The sequence below is a fragment of the Bufo bufo genome, chromosome 1 (assembly GCF_905171765.1).
Source record: "Bufo bufo chromosome 1, aBufBuf1.1, whole genome shotgun sequence".
Taxonomy (NCBI): domain Eukaryota; kingdom Metazoa; phylum Chordata; class Amphibia; order Anura; family Bufonidae; genus Bufo; species Bufo bufo.
Genome location: NC_053389.1, coordinates 592,185,505 through 592,207,976, shown reverse-complemented (window position 1 = coordinate 592,207,976; position 22,472 = coordinate 592,185,505). Strand labels below are relative to the sequence as shown.

Here is a 22,472-nt window from a genome sequence, read left to right as displayed (position 1 = left end):
CAGGTATGCAGCACTGGCGCTTCCATTTCTTTTACTAGACCGCAACAGACAAGCTTGGCGATGTGAACCTAGCCTAAGGGTATATTCACATGGCGCAGACACTTACAGGAAACCATGCACATGCATTCAAAGGTATGGACCTGTTTTGTGTGAACGTATTCTGTGGCTGGGCCTTATGATAGGGTTGTGGTCACAGTATGTAACGGTTATGTGCCATTACTGCTGCGGTCTAACCCGACGTATATAATATAGAACATGTGTATTCCTAATGTGTGCTTCATAAACGGGCCGACATTGCGAACCGAATTAAAGTCTCCGCCCACGGACTGCTCTCACTGAAGCACGTGACCGCTGTATCCAGGTACTGAGGCACGTTATGTGGGCGGGGTCGCTCGTCACCATGACAACCATTCCACGCTGAGACAGCTTGGTAGCTAAGGCAACAGCCGTAGGACACAGCTTGGAGGAAGGATCGTGCAATCACCGGAGACGCGGAGCCCCGGGGACAGCGCCGCCTGGTGAGCAGCCCGTCCTGTAACAATGTACATGGTACCGGCCGTAAAAACCCCATCATCTAACAGCCGTTTGCCCTGTATGCAGGGCCGGATTAAGAGCATCGTGGGCCTGGTGCAGAAGATTTTAATGGGCCTTTTTATAGAAAATGAAAACGCAACGCAGAGCAACTTTTTATAGCACAAATAAAGTGTGAATTTACGCAAAATTACACATGTGAAAATACGCATGCATAAAGTTTGAAGTGTGAACGGGTCTGCGTAATCCCATTCAAGTCTATTGGACTAAAGTTCATGCGTAATTTTGAAGCAGATTTACGCACGGGTTTGCGTGTGAAAAATCTGCTGTGTGAACTTAGCCTAAGTGTACATCTCTGGCCACAGTTTAAATATACAGCCATCTATATAGATGGCTGTATTATGTATAGCCACCCCCCAAGGAGTTAACTAGTGCTGCTGGATATGTCATTCAGGAGCATGAAAAGCTATTCACGTCTAGCTTTTCCATGCTCCTGAATGGCATATGTGTTTATAAAAGCTAATCTATTATAAGCAGATATGCCATTGAGGAGCTTGGAAAAGATAGGTAGGCAAGAAATAGTCACCTAGCTTTTCCATACTCCTGAATGGCATATCTGCTTATATGCATACATGTTTATAATAGCCAAGCTATTCTAAGCAGATATGCCATTCAGGAGCATGGAAAAGCTAGGTGACAATTTCTCACCTTACCTTTCCATGCTATGCTCCTGAATGGCAAATCTGCCTATAGGCATATCTGTTTATAATAGCTGATCTATTATAAGCAGATATACGACTCAGGAGCATTGAAGAGCTAGGTGACTATTTCTCACTTAGCTTTTCCATGCTCCTGAATGGCAGATCTGTTTATAATAGATCAGACTCAGCTATTATAAAGATATATATGCCTATAAGCAGATATGCAATTCAGGAGCATGGAAAAGCTAGGTGAAAAATAGTCACCTAGCTTTTCCATGCTCCTGAGTGGCAAATCTGCCTATAGGCATATCTGTTTATAATACCTGATCTATTATAAGCAGATATACCACCCAGGAGCATTGAAGAGCTAGGTGACTATTTCTCCTTAGCTTTTCCATGCTCCTGAATGGCATATCTGTTTATAATAGATCAGGCTCAGCTATTATAAAGATATATATGCCTATAAGCAGATATGCAATTCAGGAGCATGGAAAAGGTAGGTGAAAAAAATCATCACCCAGCTTTTCCATGCTCCTGAATGACATGTATAAATTATACAGTATACAGTATAATAGGTGAGCCAATGCTGATTTACTTACCGCCTACGAGTTGTTTTCTGGGCAGTACACTGAAGGTTGCTGAACGCGACTCACCGCTGGCAGCACCCCTGACTCCACGCAGGAAGAATTTTGAACTTCCCGCGCGCAGCAGCCGTCACGGTCTTTCACTTTACGGCATGGCCTAGGCCCCAGGGGAGGAGTCTGACGTGACGACGCAGCGGGGCATGCACAGCTGACCTGTCACCTGAGCTGATCTGTCAGCTGTCACTGTCCTGGTGAGTTCTGTAAAGGGCCGGCCTGGGAGATTTCTCCTTGCGCGCCGGCCCTGTCATCATCTGACAGTCAGCACGGTTCGGTCCTACTAAAGGGTTGCGGGGCGGCCGCCAGGCAACCTCAGCGAGGCGGCCTATGCGGGCCTAGCTCCGGTTGGCCTATGCGGACAGGGCCGGACTGGGGATAAAACCAGCCCTGGAAAAAGTTGCACACCAGCCCCACAGCATTGTGTCATTATTTACTTGTTTATAAAAGGCGAAAGCATTCATTTTAAAACACGAATATGAATTTTGCCCCACAATAGCTCTTTTGTAGAACCCCCATGGGGGGGGGGGGGGGAGCATGTAGCAGAGCTAGTATAGCATGTAGCAGAGCTGTGTGTGTACAGGGTGCATGCAGCAGTGTAGCAGAGCAGGAAGCCTGGTAGGGACTCAGTGACACCATTCTTTTAACTAATAAACTCTCAGACAATTATCTGAGTCCCTGCAATAACTATAGCCACTACATCACAGTCTGCTCCACTGCATTCACTGCAGCAGAGCTGTGTTTGCCAGGAGCCAGTCCCTCCTGACCTTCGGTTCACTTGAGAGCCGACTCAGGCTACTTTCCCACCTGCGTTCGGAGCTCCGCTCGTGAGATCCGTTTGAAGGGGCTCACAAGCGGTCCTGAACGCAGCTGTCCAGCCCTAATGCATTCTCAGTGGAGGCGGATCCGCTCAGAATGCATCAGTCTGCCAGCGCTCAGCCTCCGCTCCGCTCAGTGAGCGGACACCTGAACGCTGCTTGCAGCGTTCGGGTGTCTGCCTGGCCGTGCGGAGGCGAGCGGATCCGTCCAGACTTACAATGTAAGTCAATGGGGACGGATCCGCTTGAAGATGACACCATATGGCTCAATCTTCCAGCGGATCCGTTCCCCATTGACTTTCAATGTAAAGTCTGAACGGATCCGCTCAGGCTACTTTCAGACTTAGAAATTTTTGTGAACGGATGCAAACGTCTGCATTATAGGAGCGGATCCGTCTGATGAAACATCAGACGGACCCGCTCCGAACGCTAGTGTGAAAGTAGCCTCAGCAAGTGAACCGAAGATCTGATTCATGAAAAAGATCCGAACTTCCCATCTCTAAGAGCAGTGATGCAGCCGCGGTGACAGAGTGGGAAGGGGGGGGGCGTGGTGTAGTGACAGCGTGGGGAAGAAGAAATTACAGAGCTGGGGGGGTGGAGCAATGAAAGGTTCTGGGGGAGGAGCAGTGACAGAGCCGTTACAGAGCCAGGAGCATTGATAGAACTTTCACCTCTGCCAGCACCCCTCAGAGGACCCCCTTTCTGCATGTGTTGTCAAACTGGGAAGGTGAGGGGGGTCCTTTCCATGCCACATCAGCAGCTAGTTTGCCTAAACCACCTAGAGGTACGGGTAGTAATGTGCTAAGATTAGCAAGAGTGTGCACTAAACTAATTGCTGTGATCACATTAAGGCCTCGTTCACACCAGGCAGTGCGTTCCGGCCTGATTCTGTCCAGAATGCCCTGCACCGCATTGCGGCCGGCTAACTATATTGTGAGGCAGGAGGGGGCGTAGTGGTCTGTTGAAGTGATTGGCACCATAACCATGCCCAACGGCTGCAATGCGATTGGCTGCACAGGATCGCAAGGCACATTATGTCTGCGGCCCAGTCCAAACCAAATGCTGCAAGCAGCCTTGTGACCGGACCTCAGGCATAATTGTGCCTTGCGATCCCGTGCATCCGATCGCCTGCGCCTGTGGCTACGGTGCCATTCACTTCAATGGATTGTCACGCCCCCTCCTGCCCCACAACATAGTGAGCCGGCCACGATGTAGGCATTCTGGACAGAATCATCTGGTGTGAACGAGGCCTAAACTTAGTCATTTCACACCACAAAGGCTGGAACGCAAGCCAGCCACCCATCCCTGCATAAGAAAGCGTGGCGGTGCATTGAAATAATGGGGTTTTGATTATAATTATTTTTGTATCAGGACAAGTAGGTTGTCATGAGGAAACAGGTAGATCGAGCCCCACGCTTTAGTCATCTTCGACAGTAGTTTTTGTTTTAAATTCCACACCCTGCACTGTTATGGGGGATCTGCGGATGGCACTGTTATGAAGGAGTCTCGGTGGCACTGTTATACAGGATCTGTGGATGGCACTGTTATGGGGATCTGTGGATGGCACTGTTATGGAGGATCTGTGGATGGCACTGTTATGGGGATCTGTGGATGGCACTGTTATGGGGATCTGTGGATGGCATTGTTATGGGGGATCTGTGGATGGCACTGTTATGGAGGATCTGTGGATGGCACTGTTATGGGGGATCTGTGGATGGCACTGTTATGGAGGATCTGTGGATGGCACTGTCATGGGGATCTGTGGATGGCACTGTTATGGGGGATCTTTGGATGGCACTGTTATGGAGGATCTGTGGATGGCACTGTTATGGGGGATCTGTGGATGGCACTGTTATGGAGGATCTGTGGATGGCACTGTCATGGGGATCTGTGGATGGCGCTGTTATGGGGATCTGTGGATGGCACTGTTATGGAGGATCTGTGGATGGCACTGTTATGGGGATCTGTGGATGGCATTGTTATGGGGATCTGTGGATGGCACTGTTATGGAGGATCTGTGGTTGGCACTGTTATGGGGGATCTGTGGATGGCATTGTTATGGGGATCTGTGGATGGCACTGTTATGGAGGATCTGTGGTTGGCACTGTTATGGGAAACTGTGGATGGCATTGTTATGGGGATCTGTGGTTGGCACTGTTATGGGGGACCTATGGATGATGCACTGTTATAGGGGATGTGTGCTATGACTGTACTCTGTACTCAGCCTCCGAGTCCTACCTGATACACAGCCCTGAACAGCCGGATGACAGCTCTGCACAAGCAGCAGCTAGCAGGCTGAAGGACCTTCCGTGATGTCATGATCATGTGATCAGTCACATGTGTGGGAGGAGTCAGGCTCCGGGCAATGTCCGTGCTGGAGCCTGCTGTTGGGGGCGGGGCCGGGGGATGGGCTCCTCTCTCTCTGTCAGTCCCTCTGTGTAATACTGCACCAGTCAAGGAGCTGTCGGCACGGCCGGCCGTGCAGCAGTCAAGGCTACCGGCCTAACGGGCCGTGCCAGTCCGGCCCTGTATGCGGGCTGCTGGGCCTATTTTCATGCAGGGGCCTGGAGCTGCAGCTCCATCCGCCCCTACGTTAATCCGGCCCTGCCTGTATGGAGGTATCAGCGTGTGCCAGCCACCAGCCGGGAGCTCAGCAGTGTTTCCTATGGATTCCCTAGCCAGCATGTCCTCCTCCACTAACTTTGGGGGAATTGATTATTCACCCTGCACCAGTTTTTGGGGTATTTGCAACTTTTTTAGGCTCCATTCAGACGTCCGTAACGTGTTTTGCGAATCCGCAAAACAGGGACAGCGGCAATGTGCGTTCCGCATTTTGCGGACCGCACATTGCCTGGCACTAATAGAATATGCCTATTCTTGTCTGCAATTGCGGACAAGAATAGGACATGTTCTATTTTTTTCGAGAACGGAATTGCGGACCCGGAAGTGCGGGTCCTCAATTCCGTGTCCGGGCAGCACATTGTGCGGCCCCATAGAAATGAATGGGTCCACAACGGAAGGAAATTGCGGACGTGTGAATGGACCCTAAACACCATTGCTCCAGAATCTAGGGCAGTGGTGGTGAAACTATGGCACGGGTGCATCCCTGGCGCTTACATCCCTTGCCTTAGACTGTTCCTGCCATTTATCAGCGCAGGGCGCACTATGAACATCACAGGCAGCGCACTGAATGTAGGCAGGCTATTATAGCTAAATGATAAAGTACATGGAAGATATACTATATTGGACTGTAGTATTCAGGGTAAATTGCCGTGTTGGCACTTTGTGATAAATATGTGGGTTTTGGGTTTGGGCACTCTGTTTCTAAAAGGTTCACCATCACTGATCTAGGTCCGTGCCATTTTCCTGAAAAGGGGGCTTGGGGAGGGAAGGCTGGGCCAATGATCTTGGAGAAATTATCTTTTAGGCCTCTTTCACACTTGCGTTGTCCGGATCCGGCGTGTACTCCACTTGCCGGAATTACACCCCGGATCCGGAAAAACGCAAGTGTACTGAAAGCATTTGAAGACGGCTTCAAAATGCTTTCAGTGTTACTATGGCAGCCAGGACGCTAGTAAAGTCCTGCTTGCCATAGTAGGAGCGAGGAGCGGTATACTTACAGTCCATGCGGCTCCCCGGGGCGCTTCAGAGTGCCCCATGCGCATGGATGACGTGTCCATGCGATCACGTGATCCATGCGCTTGGGGCGCCCTGACGTCACTCTGAAGCGCCCCGGGAGCCGCACGGACGGTAAGTATACTGCTCCCCCGCTCCCCGCTACACTTTACCATGGCTGCCAGGACATTAGCGTCTTGGCAGCCATGGTAACCATTCAGAAAAAGCTAAACGTCGGATCCGGTAATGCGCCGAAACGACGTTTAGCTTAAGGCCTTTCAATGGGCATTAATTCCGGATCCGGCCTTGCGGCAAGTCTTCAGGATTTTTGGCGGGAGAAAAAAGCAGCATGCTGTGGTATTTTCTCCGGCCAAAAAACGTTCCGTTCCGGAACTGAAGACATCCTGATGCATCCTGAACGGATTTCTCTCCATTCAGAATGCATTAGGATAAAACTGATCAGGATTCTTCCGGCATAGAGCCCCGACGACGGAACTCTATGCCGGAAGACAAGAACGCAAGTGTGAAAGAGCCCTAACTCCCGTTTTCTGGCATAAGAGTTCTGAAATCTGCAGCAGCTTGGAACTACGTCGATTTAAAGGGGTTATCCGGTTATATTTTTTATATCGGCACAGTTGCGAGTCTAACAAGAGTAGGATGACCATGATAAGTGCAAGATAATGCACCTAGGGCATAAAAACCAAAGAGCAGAATATACAATCAGTGATACAGTCCTAACCTCAGTATCTGAGGAAAGGGATTTAGGGATCATTATTTCAGAAGACTTAAAGGTAGCCAGACAATGTCATAGAGCAGCAGGAAATGCTAGCAGAATGCTTAGGTGTATAGGGAGAGGCATTACCAGTAGAAAGAGGGAGGTGCTCATGCCGCTCTACAGAGCACTAGTGAGACCTCATTTGGAGTATTGTGCTCAGTACTGGAGACCATATCTCCAGAAGGATATTGATACTTTGGAGAGAGTTCAGAGAAGAGCTACTAAACTAGTACATGGATTGCAGGATAAAACTTACCAGGAAAGGTTAAAGGACCTTAACATGTATAGCTTGGAAGAAAGACGAGACAGAGGGGAAATGATAGAAACTTTTAAATACATAAAGGGAATCAACTCGGTAAAAGAGGAGAGAATATTTAAAAGAAGAAAAACTGCTACAAGAGGACATCGTTTTAAATTAGAGGGGCAAAGGTTTAAAAGTAATATCAGGAAGTATTACTTTACTGAGAGAGTAGTGGATGCATGGAATAGCCTTCCTGCAGAAGTGGCAGCTGCAAATACAGTGAAGGGGTTTAAGCATGCATGGGATAGGCATAAGGCCATCCTTCATATAAGATAGGGCCAGGGGCTATCCATAGTATTCAGTATATTGGGCAGACTAGATGGGCCAAATGGTTCTTATCTGCCGACACATTCTATGTTTCTATGAATATTTTTATTCTTATTGTATGATCGCTGCACTCCTGGTGTAATTCTATAGCAGGCACTTCTTACGTTGGGCACATGATCCTAGCCCCATTTCAACCCACAATGCTTGGAGGTTGCGTGTGCACACTCAGGCAGTCTCGAGCGCACATCATGCCCCCCAAAAGAAAGAAAATAACAATAAAAAGTGATCACACAGTCATATGTACCCTATTCCCCCATGCACATGACCGTATCCACTTTGCGATCCACAAATAGTTGATCTACAAAATACAGATGCGATCCTTGTTGTATCTCTTTCTCTCATATATATACACAGTAAATATAAAAAGTCTACACACCCCTGTTAAAATGTCAGGTTTCTGTGCTGTAAAAAAAATTAGACAAAGATAAATAATTTCAGAACTTTTTCCACCTTTAATGTGACCTATAAACTGTACAACTCAACTGAAAAACAAACTGAAATCTTTTAGGTAGAGGGAAGAAAAAATAAAAAAATAAAAATACTATGGTTGCATAAGTGTGCACACCCTTAAACTAATACTTTGCTGAAGCACCTTTTGATTTTATTACAGCACTCAGTCTTTTTGGGTATCAGTCTATCAGCATGGCACATTTTGACTTGGCAAGATTTGCCCAGTCTTCTTTGCAAAAACACTCCAGATCTGTCAGATTGCGAGGGCATCTCCTGTGCACAGCCCTCTTCAGATCACCCCACAGATTTTCACTCGGATTCAGGTCTGGGCTCTGGCTGGGCCATTCCAAAACTTTCATCTTCTTCTGGTGAAGCCATTCCTTTGTTGATTTGCATGTATGCTTTGGGCCGTTGTCATGCTGAAAGATGAAGTTCCTCTTCATGTTCAGCTTTCTAGCAGAAGCCTGAAGGTTTTGTGCCAATATTGACTGGTATTTGGAACTGTTCATAATTCCCTCTAGCTTAACTAAGGCCCCAGTTCCAGCTGAAGAAAAACAGTCCCTTGGCATGATGCTGCCACCACCATGCTTCACTGTGGGTATGGTGTTCTTTTGGTGATGTGCAATGTTGTTTTTGCGCCAAACATATCTTTTGGAATTATGGCCAAAAAGTTCAACCTTAGTTTTATCAGACCATAACACATTTTCCCAGTGGCGCACCAACAGGGGTGGTCCAGCGGGTCTGGGTACCCAACCCCCCCCCCCCCCCTCCCTGGAACAACCAGTGAATATTTTTTTATTTTTTTTAATCCCTCAGGGCCGCACCGCCAATCACCACAGCTGGCGCAGCCCTGCTTCTAGTTGGCGGTGGGGGGACAGTAGGAGATGAGCGCTTCTATTGTGGAAGCGTTCATCTCCATATTAATTTGTATCGCCGTCCTCAGGACAGCGATACAGATGGCTGTGCTGCGGCAGGGCAGGGGAGGGAGAGGCGTCTCCCTTCCCTGTTCTTGTGATAGGCCGCAAGCACTAATGCCTGCGGCCTATAAGAGGCCAGCTCAGGTGGCGCGATAACGTCATTATCATCGCGCCTGAGCCGGGCAGCACACAGCGGGGACACAGGCCGGAAGAGGCCTGCATCGCATCACTGCTGATGAAGGTAAGTATTAGTGTGTTGTTTTTTTTGGGGGGGGGAGCTGGCATTTCTTACAATCCCATTTTTTGGGGGTGGCACTCTGGGGGAGAGAAGCACTATGGGTGCATCTGGGGGCTCTAAAGGGGATTTTTTTTATTGCCACATTATGGGGCATCTGGTGGCACTATAGGGGCATTATTTGAGGGAAGTGGGGGCTCTAAAGGGCCCTTTTTTTATTGGCACATTATGGAGGGCATTATGGCATCTGGTGGCACTAAGGGGGCATTTCTTACTGGCACATTATGGGGGGGGGGGCACCATGAGGGAAAGGAGTACTGGGGCTTTTTTTTTTTTATTGGCACATTATGGGGGCACTATAGGGGAGAGCGGCACTATGGGGCATCTGGCGGCACTATAGGGCATTATGGCATTATTTGTGGGCACTATGGGGAAGTGGGGGCTCTAAAGGGGCCTTTTGTATTGGCACATTATGGGGGGCACTATGGGCATTTGGTGGCACTAAGGGGGCATTTTTTACTGGCACATTATAAGAGGCACTATAGGGGAGAGCGGCACTATGGGGGTATTATTGGGGCACTATGGGGGAGTGGAGCACTATTGGGGCATATGGTGGCACTAAGAAGGGGCATTTTTTACTGGCAACATTGTGGGGGAGAGGAGCACTATAGGGGCATCTGCTGGGGGCACTAAGAAGGGGCATTTTTTTTACTGGCATATTATGGGGGACACTATGGGGAAGGTGGAGAGGAGCACTATGAGGGCATTTACGGGGCACGATATAGGGGTATTTTATTATTTATTAGCTCAACTGAGGGCACTAAGCGGGGGTATTTCATGTACTGTCATATTGTAGGGAGAATTAGTACTACTAGGGGGTATTTATGGGGAGCTTTACTACTACTAGGGGGCTATGAGGAACATGATTACTAGGGCACTATAGGGGCATTATTTCTACTAAGTGTGCTCTGGCAGAGAATTTTTTCTATTGGTGGGATTTTGGGGAGGACTGTTACTTTGGGGGGGGCACCCTGGCACAGTATCAGCTTAGCACAATTATTTTTGGGGGACATTATCTTTATACTATTAGTGTCTGGGCGCAGTTATTTTTTGGAGCACTGTGTGCCAATAGTTGTTGAAGGGGGCACTATCTGTGTGGTAGTAGTATTTCCAGGGGGACTGTTTCTGCAGTATAGTATTGGGGGTGGCAGGAAAGGGTGTGGTCGGAACGGGTGTGGGCGGGCGGTGATCGGAACCCGGTGCCTGCTCAAATCATTGAGCAGGTACCTTGGCTAAATGCGCGGGGGGGGTCCCGTGACCCCCCCGTGTCGGCGATCGCCGCAAACCGCCGGTCAATTCAGACCTGTGGTTTGCGGCTTTTACCTGCGGTTGCGGCGGCTGGCGGCGGTGCCATCGGGTCCCCATGCGGCTGTAGGGGGAACCCGATGGCATGGAAGGCATCGCCCTGCCTTCCTGTGACGTGCCTGTGAGATCCAGCCCCCTGGCGTCCGTATCGACCGGCTCTATAAAAATATCACATGACCTAACCCCTCAGATGAACACCGCAAAAAATTAAAAATGTGCTAAATAACTATTTTTTTGTCACCTTACATCACAAAAAGTGTACTAGCCAGCGATCAAATAGTCATATGCACCCCAAAAATAGTGCCAATCAAACTGTCATCTCCCCATATAGCTGTTAACCAGGATCTATTATACCCGGTAGATAAAATATGTGGGGTTATTTGTTGAGCAACTGGTGGTGCCTCAACCGTATCGCAGACTGGTATTGGATCTGCACACACGCATCTGCTGGGAGGCTACCTGGGGTCTGAAAAGACCAGAGCACGCATCCTCTAGCAGTATTTTTGGCCAGGGATTTTTTCTGAGGTACAGAGGTTTTGTGAATCCTGACCAGAGTGTCAACTAACCTCTCCTGTGTCACGTTTTAGAAGTTCTTGGTACCCTTGCCCATTATAGAAGTACCATTTGAAAGGGTGGCCATGGATTTGGTAGGCCCTGTTGTAAAATCTGCACGGGGACATCAACATATACTTGTAGTGTTAGATTACGCCACACGTTATCCTGAGGCAATGCCTTTACGAAACACCTCTGCTAAAGCTTATTGCCAAAGAGCTTTTTACATGTTTTCTTCGCACAGGCATACCAAAGGAGATTCTTACTGATCAGGGACTCCTTTCATGTCCAAGGTCACTAAAGAAATGTGTAAGCTCTTGAAGATTAAACACCTGCGTACTTCTGTGTATCACCCTCAAACTGATGGCCTAGTTGAAAGATTTAACAAGACACTGAAGGGCATGTTAAAAAAAAGTGGTTAGCAAGGATGGAAAGGACTGGGATTATTTATTACCTTATTTGATGTTTGCAGTTCGATGAAGTACCGCAGTCCTCAACAGGTTTCCTCCCCATTTGAGCTCTTATATGGCAGACACCCCACGTGGTCTCCTTGACATTGCTAAGGAGACTTGGGAACAGGAACCCCACCCCTTACCGAAGTGGTAATAGAGCATATTGCTCTCATGCAAGACAGAATAGCTGCTGTCATGCAATCGTCAAAGAACACTTAGAGCAGGCTCAAGAGGCACAAAGTTGTGTCTACAACCGGTCAGCTAAGTTAGAACCTTTAACCCCGGTGACCGAGTGTTGGTGCTAGTGCCCACTGTAGAAAGTTAAATTCCTGGCTAAGTGGGCAAGGGCCATATGAGGTAATAGAAAAAGTGGGAGAGGTAAATTATAAAGTTTACAAGGCCTGGTAAAGGAAAGCCTGAACAGTTGTATCATATAAATTTGCTCAAACCTTGGAAGGACAGAGAGACTCTGTCAGCAATGAGTTCCCCTGGCAATGTTGCCCCAGAGTTGTGGGCAAATAAGGTAAACAACCCTTGTAATAATATTGTAGGTGTGCATATGTCAGAGTCCTTGTCCAAGTTTCAAATGCAGGAGGCAAAATAATTTGTCTCAAGAAACACTGATGTGTTCTCAGAGTTGCCTGGGAGCATTTCAGTTATCAAACATGACATAGTTCACTGGAGCCGCAGGTACGAGTTCACTTGAAAGCATATATAGGGTACCTGAAGCTCGGAGACAAGCAGTAGAAGAAGTAAAAAAGATGTTAGAACTTGGGGTGATTGAAGAGTCGCAAAGTGAGTGGTCCAATCCCATAGTCCTAATCCCAAAGCCAGATGGTACAGTGAGATTCTGTAATGATTTCCGAAAATTAAATGAAGTGTCAAAGTTTGACGCATACCCAATGCCGAGAGTGGATGAATTAATTGAGAGACTTGGCCATGCAAGGTATTTCTCTACTCTTGACCTAACCAACGTGGTACTGGCAAGTGCCCCTTACTGACAGTGCTAAAGAACGACTGCTTTTGTCGTTCCAGAAGGCCCTTTTTCAGTATGTCACCATGCCCTTCGGTTTACATGGGGGTTCCAGCAACCTTCCAAAGGTTTAATGGATGTCATCCTTAAAGGGCTTCTGTCACCCCACTAAAGTGATTTTTTTTTTTGGGGCTAGTTAAATTAGTTATATAGCGATATATTAAAATATAATAGTGTTCCTTACTTTGATCCAGCAGTTTAGTCAAAAAACGAAGTTTTATCATATGCAAATTCCGGTCTCTACAGCAAGTAGGGCGTCTACTTGCTGGTAGCTGCTGCAGAAATCCGCCCCTCCTCTTGTTGATTGACAGGGCCAGCCGGGATCTCCTCCTCCGGCCAGCCCTGTCGGCATTTCAAAAATTGCGCGACCCGCGTTGAATCTGCGCAGGCGCTCGAGATGAGGAGGCGCGTCTCCTCAGAGCTCCCTCAGTGCGCCTGCGCCGATGACATCATCGAAATAGAAGTCGTCACGGCGCAGGCGCACTGAGGGAGCTCTGAGGAGACGCGCCTCCTCATCTCAGAGCGCGGCTGCGCAGATTCAACGCCGGTCGCGCAATTTTTGAAATGCCGACAGGGCTGGCCGGAGGAGGAGATCCCGGCTGGCCCTGTCAATCAACAAGATGAGGGGGCGGATTTCTGCAGCAGCTACCAGCAAGTAGCCGCCCTACTTGCTGGTAGAGACTGAATTTGCATATGATAAAACTTCGTTTTTTGACTAAACTGCTGGATCAAAGTAAGGAACACTATTATATTTTAATATATCGCTATATAACTAATTTAACTAGCCCAAAAAAAAAATATCACTTTAGTGGGGTGACAGAAACCCTTTAAACCCCATCGTAGATATTCTTCAGCTTATCTAGATATCATCATTTTTAGTGATGACTGGGAAAGTAATTTACCAAAAGTGCAGGCGGTGTTGGATTCCCTCCGGGCAGCCTGGTTAACAGCAAACCCTAAGAAGTGTGCTTTAGGTCTTGAGGAAGCACGTTATCTAGGGTATATAATTGGGAGAGGTGTAAGGCTGCGTTCACACGGGCGAGATTTCCGCGCGGGTGCAATGCGGTAGGTGAACGCATTGCACCCGCACTGAATCTGGACCCATTCATTTCAATGGGGCTGTTCAGATGAGCGATGATTTTCACGCATCACTTATGCGTTGCGTGAAAATCGCAGCATGCTCTATATTTCTGCGTTTTTCACGCAACGCAGGCCCCATAGAAGTGAATGGGGTTGCGTGAAAATCGCATGCATCCGCAAGCAAGTGCGGATGCGGTGCGATTTTCTCGCAACGGTTGCTAGGTGACTGTCTATACACTGTATTATTTTCCCTTATAACATGGTTATAAGGGAAAATAATAGCATTCTGAATACAGAATGCTTAGTAGGTGATCAATTGAGGGTTAAAAAATAAAAAAAATTAACTCACCTTGTCCTCTTGTTCGCGTAGTTCTCCCGGTCCTTTAGTTCTTTAAAAGATGAACTATGGGCTAAAGGACCTTTGGTGACGTCAGATCACATGCTCCAATCACAGGGTCCATCACCGCGGTTATGTACCATGTGATTGGAGCATGTGATCTGACGTTCACCAAAGGTCCTTTAGCCCTAGTTCATCTTTTTAAAGAACTAAAGACCGGGAGAACTACGCGAACAAGAGGACAAGGTGAGTTAATTTTTTTTATTTTTTAACCCTCAATTGATCACCTACTAAGCCATTCTGTATTCAGAATGCTATTATTTTCCCCATATAACCATGTTATAAGGGAAAATAATAACATCTACACAACACCGAACCCAAACCTGAACTTCAGTGAAGAAGTTCGGGTCTGGGTACCACAGTCGTTTTTTTATCACGCGCGTGCAAAACACATTGCACCCGCGCGATAAAAACTGAACATCGGAACGCAATCGCAGTCAAAACTGACTGCAATTGCATTCCTACTCGCGCGGGTTTGCCGCAACACACCGGGACGCATCCGGACTAATGCGGACACGCTCGTGTGAACGCAGCCTAATAAAACCTCAAGGTGAATAAGGTAGAAGCCATCCAAGATCGGCCCCGGCCCATAACCAAAAAACAAGTGAGAGCCTTTTTGGGAATTGTGGGGTATTACCGTAGGTTTATCCCAAACTTTGCTAGTGTAGCAGTACCCTTGACAGACCTCACCAAGGGAAGTAAGTCGGCCATGGTAAAATGGAGCACAGAAGATAAGAGTGCATTTCAGGAGTTAAAGTCTGCCCTTTGTAGACAACCAGTGTTAATGACCCCAGATTCAAAAAGTGTTTACTGTACAGATTGACGCCTCTGATGTCGGTTTAGGGGCAGTCCTGTCACAGGAGGTTGGAGGAGAAGAACACCCCGTTACATACCCGAGTAGAAAACCTTACTCCCATAGAGAAAAATTATAGTATTATCGAACGGGAATGTCTGGTAATTAAATGGGCTCTAGAGACCCTAAGATATTACTTGTTGGGTCGACAGTTCAGGTAGGTGACAGATCATTCCCCCCTTACATGGATGAGGCAGGCCAAGGAGAGAAACGCGAGAGTCACAAGGTGGTTTCTGACTTTACAAAACTTAAAATTTTGGGTTGAGCACAGGTCAGGCAAACTGCAAGGGAATGCCGATGCCCTATCCAGAACACACTGTTTGGTGAGTAAAAGTGTTCGGCCCCCACAGGTTCGAACAAAGGGGGAGGGTTATGTGAGACAGTGACTGGAAAAGTAGTAGAGAATCGTTATATTTCATCTAGGTTTCTTTCATATACCATGTACTAGGCTACAGGAGGTGGCTATCTCAACTAGGAAAGCTGGGTGAGATATCAGAAATCCAGGAAATATGGTCTGCCTTAGCAAAGCATAGTTTGCTGAGGACTTTGGTAAATGGTGTTGTCGGGCCTGGATTTTAATGGAATGAGGATGCAGGTTGGTAGCGGGGCTCCTCATTCCCTTCCTGTCCAGAACAGGTTTCATATAGAGCTCTCAGCCAGGTGATGGAGCTCAGCTCATTTCTGGGCTATAAAGGTTTGCACTATGAGCATGTCTGGGTGGGGGACTGGTTGAACTGACTGGCTTTCACCATTGCTGCTGAAGTCTGCTCAAACAACAAAAAGGACACTGAGTTTATTTGAATTGTGTCGTGTGGCTGGTAGTAGGCCGCTGTATAGAAAGGGTGATTTTATGTTTAGTTAGTGCTCAGCCGAGCAGAGAATTTATCTTGTATTTTTTGCCTGAATGTGAAGGTCTTATATTTTGTTTGTGGATGAGAATAAAGAAAACAGGCAAATCCCTGTGTGAACTGTGCTATTGTGTCACTGCCTCTAAGGCTACTTTCACACTTGCGTTCCTATAATGCAAACGATGGTATCCGTTCAGAACGGATCCGTCTGCATTATATTTCAGAAAAAAATCTAAGTGTGAAAGTTAGTCAGACGGATCCGTCCAGACTTTGCATTGAAAGTCAATGCACCATATTGTGTCAACTTCAAACGGATCCGTCCCCATTGACTTGCATTGGAAGTCTGGACGGATCCGTTTGGCTCCGCACGGCCAGGCGGACACCCGAACGCTGCAAGCTACGTTCGGGTGTCCGCCTGCTGAGCGGAACGGAGGCCAAGCGGAGCCAGACTGAGGCATTCTGAGCGGATCTGCATCCACTCAGAATGTATTGGGGCTGTACGGATGCGTTCGGGGCCGCTTGTGAGAGCCTTCAAACGGAACTCACAAGCGAAACCCCGAACGCAAGTGTGAAAGTAACCTAAACTGCTGTGCCTACTACTAAAAAAAACACAGAATATGGCCTCATGCACACGACAGTTGTTTTTTACGTCCGCAAAAAAAAAAAACGATGCGGGCATCCGTTTTTTTTTTTGAGGATCCGTTTTTTTTTTCCACAGATCCCTTGTATAAATGCCTATCTTTGTCCGCAAATGTGGAAAAGTAGGACATGCACTATTTTTTTGCTGAAGGGAAACCCGGACAACGGACGCGGAACACAAATGGATTACTATCAGCATTTTTTGCTGACCCATTGAAATTAATGGGTCCCCATCCTATCCGCCAAAAAAAAACGGAACGGAGGCCGAGAAAAACAACTGTCGTGTGCATGAGGCCTATAGAACATGCTGCGATTCTCACCCAACGCAGAACTGATGCGTAAAAAAAAACGCTCATGTACACAGACCCTTTGAAGTGAATGGGTCAGGATTCAGTGCGGGTGCTGTGCGTTCACCTCACGCATCGCAACCGTGCGGAAAACTCGCTCATGTGAAAGGGGCCTAATGCTGAACTCTTGTGTTTTGGTTTTTGTTTTTTTTCTCTGTGCCACAGATTTTTTGATAATTGTATATATGTGTAGTTGCTCATATCAGTTTATTATAGAATTACTTGTGTCTTGCATTAGTTTTACGCTTATGTTTTTTTTCTGCATTCGTTTTATAATTTTCTTTTGTCTTTTTCATAGGATGTGATATTATGGAAATATAGCTATTGGTCAAGGTGCTTTAGGCTGACAAGAATGGTAATAAGTTGTTTCTTCTTATTTACTAAACTTCCTATAGTTTTCTGTACAGCTGAAATCACCAGCCCCAACTGTATAACACCTATAACACAGCATAATGCACAGGGTACGGTTAACAATAGACAAAAAACGTTCACTGCCAATGCACTGTCATCAAAAGGCCAAAACCGTTAAGTACGTCAGTATGGAGACCAGACCAAACTTCTTGATATGCTCAGCAAAAATACATTTTCCTGAGTGATTTGCGAGTGTAGCATTTCAGTGAAGTCTAAAACAACCCGACAGAACATCTCTTCTAGCCGGATAATGTCTTTTATCTTTTCACTAGGATGTGCCATCACTTATGGTCAGTGAGGGTCTGACTTCTGGGACCTGAGAATGATAAGGACACTGCTCTCCACTCCCTTCTAACGGTGCTTCTAGTTCAAGTGAATGGGGCTGGTTGTAGTTCCCTGTGCATCCAGTAGAGCACGGATGCCCAACCTGCGCCCTCCAGCTGTTGCAAAACTCCCAACATGTCTGGACAGCCATTAGGACATGCTGGGAATTGTAGTTTTGCAACAGTTGGAGGTCGGCAGGTTGAGCATCCCTGCAGTAGACCCACTGTGTGGGGGATAATTAGAAGGGAACGCAGCACTATATCAACACCTGACTTTATGTCAGGTAAGATTACAATGCGAGTATGAATAACAGTAATTAAAAAAAACCTCATCCAACCATATACTAAGCATTTCTACCTATTTGTGCACTTTAAAATGCCCCTAGTGAAATGAATCCAATAACTATTTTTCTGATTTGATAAAATTCCTCATCCTAAGCAAAGTCACATCCAGGGGTCATGTCACAACACCGCTCAATGGCTATAGAGCTATACATATACAAGGGTAGAATTATAGGGTTAATGCTGCCCAGACCATGATGACAGGTTCCCTTTAATGTTAGTAACAGCACTGGATGGGTTAGTGACGTACTGACTTGCACAGGATTTGTTAAAGGGGTTATCCGACACTCACAAAAGCCCCCCCCCCATATACCCGGGCCCCTCACACTGATTCTACTTACCTGGCTCCCCGTTCCTGGTCCCCGCACAGCCGCTGCTGCTTCTCCCTGTGCGCGGATGAGAACATCCGGTGTTGGGGGAGAGCAGCCAAAAGCAGGCAGAGATGGGGATGAGCCTCCTTAGTAACGCTGGTGACACTAGGGAGGCTCGTCCCCGCCTCCCAGGGGCCCAGCATATGGAGGAGCATTTGTTAGTGTCGGATAACACCTTTAAGACAGTACATTAGCAAGTTACTTATATGAATAAATTCTTCAAAACCTTTATTAAGTGTGTATTAAGAGACATTATACAGTATGAATACATCTGTCTTGTGAATTGCTTAAAGGGGTTCTCCGATAGCTATGGTTTAAAATGACTGTCAGTAACCTTTTCTAGTATGTGAGCAGGAACAATCAGTGATGGCCAGTTCGCATTGTTCACCAGCGAACACATGCGGGCTGCCATCTTTTCTCACAAGTCCGGCGATGCACAGGTAAGCCCTTACCTGTGCCTCGAGCCGGTCTTAAATGAAATGCGGTCACCGGGAGCAGGCAGTTCCGAGAACAGCCCAGTGAAGGCCCCCGGCGGCTGTTTTTTGAACTGCCTGCTCCCGGTGACCGCATTTGATTTCAGACCAGCTCGCGGCACAGGTAAGGGCTTACCTGTGCATCGCCGGACATGTGAGAAAAGATGGCAGCCCACATGTGTTCGCTGGCGAACAATGCGAACTGGCCATCACTGGGAACAATTACAACCACTTGCAGAGATGCCTAGGGGGTGATGGTGCAGGCCTCACTACACTGCTCTACAACAGATGGTAATGATGTGATCCTGCCTATGATATGCCATTATGACTGAGTAGCCTGACAGGAATGTTCACTAATGTGTAGTATATGCAAAAGCCAGAGCGTAATGTGTAGTGAGGCCCATCCCCTCACCCCTAGGAAGCTCTGCAAGTGGAGGCAACCAGCCCTGCTCACATTCTAGGACAGGTAGCCTGGGGCCATTATAAATCTTTTCTGGAGAACCCCTTTAAACGCTGTAATACATTATATTAACCATATTTTTTATACATTGTAATTATATTTGTTTCAGCCAACGAAAAGTGCCAAATCTAAGAGCTCAGCAAAGTCCCACAGAAAAGGAAAGAAGTCAAAGAAATCAAAGAAAAGTAAAGAACCTAAACCTGAGGTGGACATCCTTAGTCCAGCCGCCATGCTGAATGCTTACTACATTTCCCATAATGCTGTGGACTGCCTGGAATTTCGAGGATTTGGCTGGTCTGGAGCTCCAAAAAAGAAAGGAAAAAAGGGAAAAGGAAAGAAAAAGAAATAGTTCTCACCAATCACAATAACGTCTCATGAGCGTTTGGTGCCAAATATGAAAAACCTTTGTTTATAGAATTTGTGCCCAGTTTACATTGGTAGTTATTAGTAGGATTACCATTGTACGTTAGTTTTTTTTTAGTTTTTTTAACTGGATCTATGTGAGAACATTAAAATTGTGAGGAGTTGCCAACGTAATATGCATATCTGTAAATGTGTGACTTAGCATCTCTGTGGGAGTATATAAAAATCTATAAAACACAACCTACCATATATGAAGTAATAATAAAGCTGTAAGGCAGAGTACACACATCCAAGTCATAAGAAAAATTGTAGAGCCGCCACAACAACTTATCTTGCCAACAGCATATCAGTTATATGTGGAAAGATGGCAGAGCGGTAGAACATTTTGGTTTTTCAATTATATTGCTATTCTTTTTATCCTCTCAAACAGGAGCTAGCTGTGAATATGGCACTTTCTGTTTTATTGTCCCTTTTGGATTTTCATTCTCGAATGCTCGTCCCAGTTTCTACTCGCTCAGTCTGTGGACATTAGAAACACCAGTGCAAATAACTTTATTAGGCCCCTTAAACACGAGAGTGGCGAATTGTGTCAGGGTGCATTCAGCGAAACTTGCAATAACCAAAGACAATTACCTCTCCCAACTGGCTCAGGACCCGACTAGAGGGATGGCCATACTGGACTTAGTATTAACCAATAGGCCTGACAGAACAACAGATGTGCAGGTTGGGGTACACCTGGGAAATAGTGACCATAAAGTAATAACCTTCCAATTATCATTCAAAAGAGCGTTTCTACAGGGAGGAACAAAAATACCAAACTTCAAAAAAGCTAAATTTAGCCAACTAAGAGAGGCCATAGGCCTAACTAACTGGGACAAAGTCCTCAAAAATAAAAATACATCCACAAAATGGGATATCTTTAAAAGCATCCTAAAATCTCATTGTGAGAGGTACATAACATATGGGAATAAAAGGTTAAGGAACAAAAAGAAACCAATGTGGATAAATAGAACTGTAAAGAAAGCAATAAATGATAAAAAGAAAACATATAAATCACTAAAACAGGAGGGTAGCACGGAAGCACTGAAAACTATAAGGAAAAAATAGAACATGTAAAAAACAAATAAAAGCGGCCAAACTAGAGACCGAGAAAAATAATTGCCAAAGAGCGTAAAACTAACCCTAAAATGTTCTTCAATTATATAAATGTTAAAAAGTATAAATCTGAAGGTGTCGGCGCTTTAAAGAGTAATGAGGGGGGAGTCGCAGGAGAGCGACGAGGAGAAATCAAAGCTGTTAAATATTTTTTTCTCCAATGTATTCACTGAGGAAAATAACTGTCAGATGAAATGCTGAATGTAAAAATAAATTCCCCATTAAAAGTGTCCTGTCTGACCCAGGAAGAAGTACAACAGCGACTTAAAAAGATTAAAATAGACAAATCGCCAGGACCGGGTGGCATACACCCCCGTATCCTAAGGGAATTAAGTAATGTCATAGCCAGACCCTTATTTCTGATATTTGCAGACTCTATACTGACAGGGAATGTCCCACAGGATTGGCGCATGGCAAATGTGGTGCCAATATTCAAAAAGGGTCCAAAAACAGAGCCTGGAAACTATAGGCCGGTAAGTTTAACATCTGTTGTGGTTAAACTGTTTGAAGGTTTTCTGAGAGATGCTATCTTAGAGCATCTCAACGGAAATAAGCAAATAACGCCATATCAGCATGGCTTTATGAGGGATCGGTCATGCCAAACTAATTTAATCATTTTCTATGACGAGGTAAGTTCTAGACTTGACAGCGGCGAATCAATTGATGTTGTATATCTGGACTTCACCAAAGCATTTGACACTGTACCACATAAAAGGTTAGTATATAAAATGAGAATGCTCGGACTGGGAGAAGATGTCTATGTGGGTAAGTAACTGGCTCAGTGATAGAAAACAGAGGGTGGCTATTAATGGTACACACTCAGATTGGGTCACTGTCACTAGTGGAGTACCTCAGGGGTCAGTATTGGGCCCTATTCTCTTTAATATATTTATTAATGATCTTGTAGAAGGCTTGCATAGTAAAGTATCAATTTTCGCAGATGACACTAAACTGTTTAAAGTAATTAACACTGAAGAGGACAGTATACTACTACAGAGGGATCTGGATAGATTGGAGGCTTGAGCAGACAAATGGCAGATGAAGTTTAACACTGACAAATGTAAGGTTATGCACATGGGAAGGAATAATGCAAGTCACCCGTACATACTAAATGGTAAAACACTCGGTAACACTGACATGGTAAAGGATCTAGGAATTTTTATAAACCGCAAACTAAGCTGCAAAAACCAGTGTCACACAGCTGCTGCCAAGGCCAATAAGATAATGGGTTGCATCAAAAGGGGCATAGATGCCCGTGATAAGAACATAGTCCTACCACTTTACAAATCGCTAGTCAGACCACACATGGAGTACTGTGTACAGTTCTGGGCTCCTGTAAACAAGGCAGACATAGCAGAGCTGGAGAGGGTCCAGAGGAGGGCATCTAAAGTAATAACTGGAATGGGGCAACTACAGTACCCTGAAAGATTATCAAAATTAGGGTTATTCACTTTAGAAAAAAAGACGACTGAGGGGAGATCTAATAACTATGTATAAATACAGTCAGGTCCATAAATATTGGGACATCGACACAATTCTAACATTTTTGGCTCTATACACCACCACAATGGATTTGAAATTAAATGAACAAGTTTTACTTTAACTGTAGACTGTCAGCTTTAATTTGAGGGTATTTACATCCAAATCAGGTGAACGGTGTAGGAATTACAACAGTTTGCATATGTTCCTCCCACTTCTTA

General features: G+C 46.1%; 1 protein-coding gene across 2 annotated transcripts; it reads left to right on the top strand.

Annotated features, from left to right (window-relative positions):
- The first annotated feature begins 386 nt into the window (after positions 1-386).
- SMKR1 (small lysine rich protein 1) lies at positions 387-19,851 on the top strand. 2 transcript variants are annotated; one of them, XM_040415749.1, is made up of 3 exons: positions 387-518; positions 17,173-17,229; positions 19,364-19,851. In XM_040415749.1, exons 2-3 carry the CDS (start codon positions 17,227-17,229, stop codon positions 19,601-19,603), a joined length of 243 nt encoding a protein of 80 aa, XP_040271683.1. In that variant the 5' UTR covers positions 387-518; positions 17,173-17,226; the 3' UTR covers positions 19,604-19,851. The 2 variants fall into 2 exon arrangements, with proteins under 2 accessions (XP_040271683.1, XP_040271684.1); XM_040415750.1 differs by lacking the exon at positions 387-518 and adding an exon at positions 15,480-15,524.
- The last annotated feature ends 2,621 nt before the right edge of the window (positions 19,852-22,472 follow it).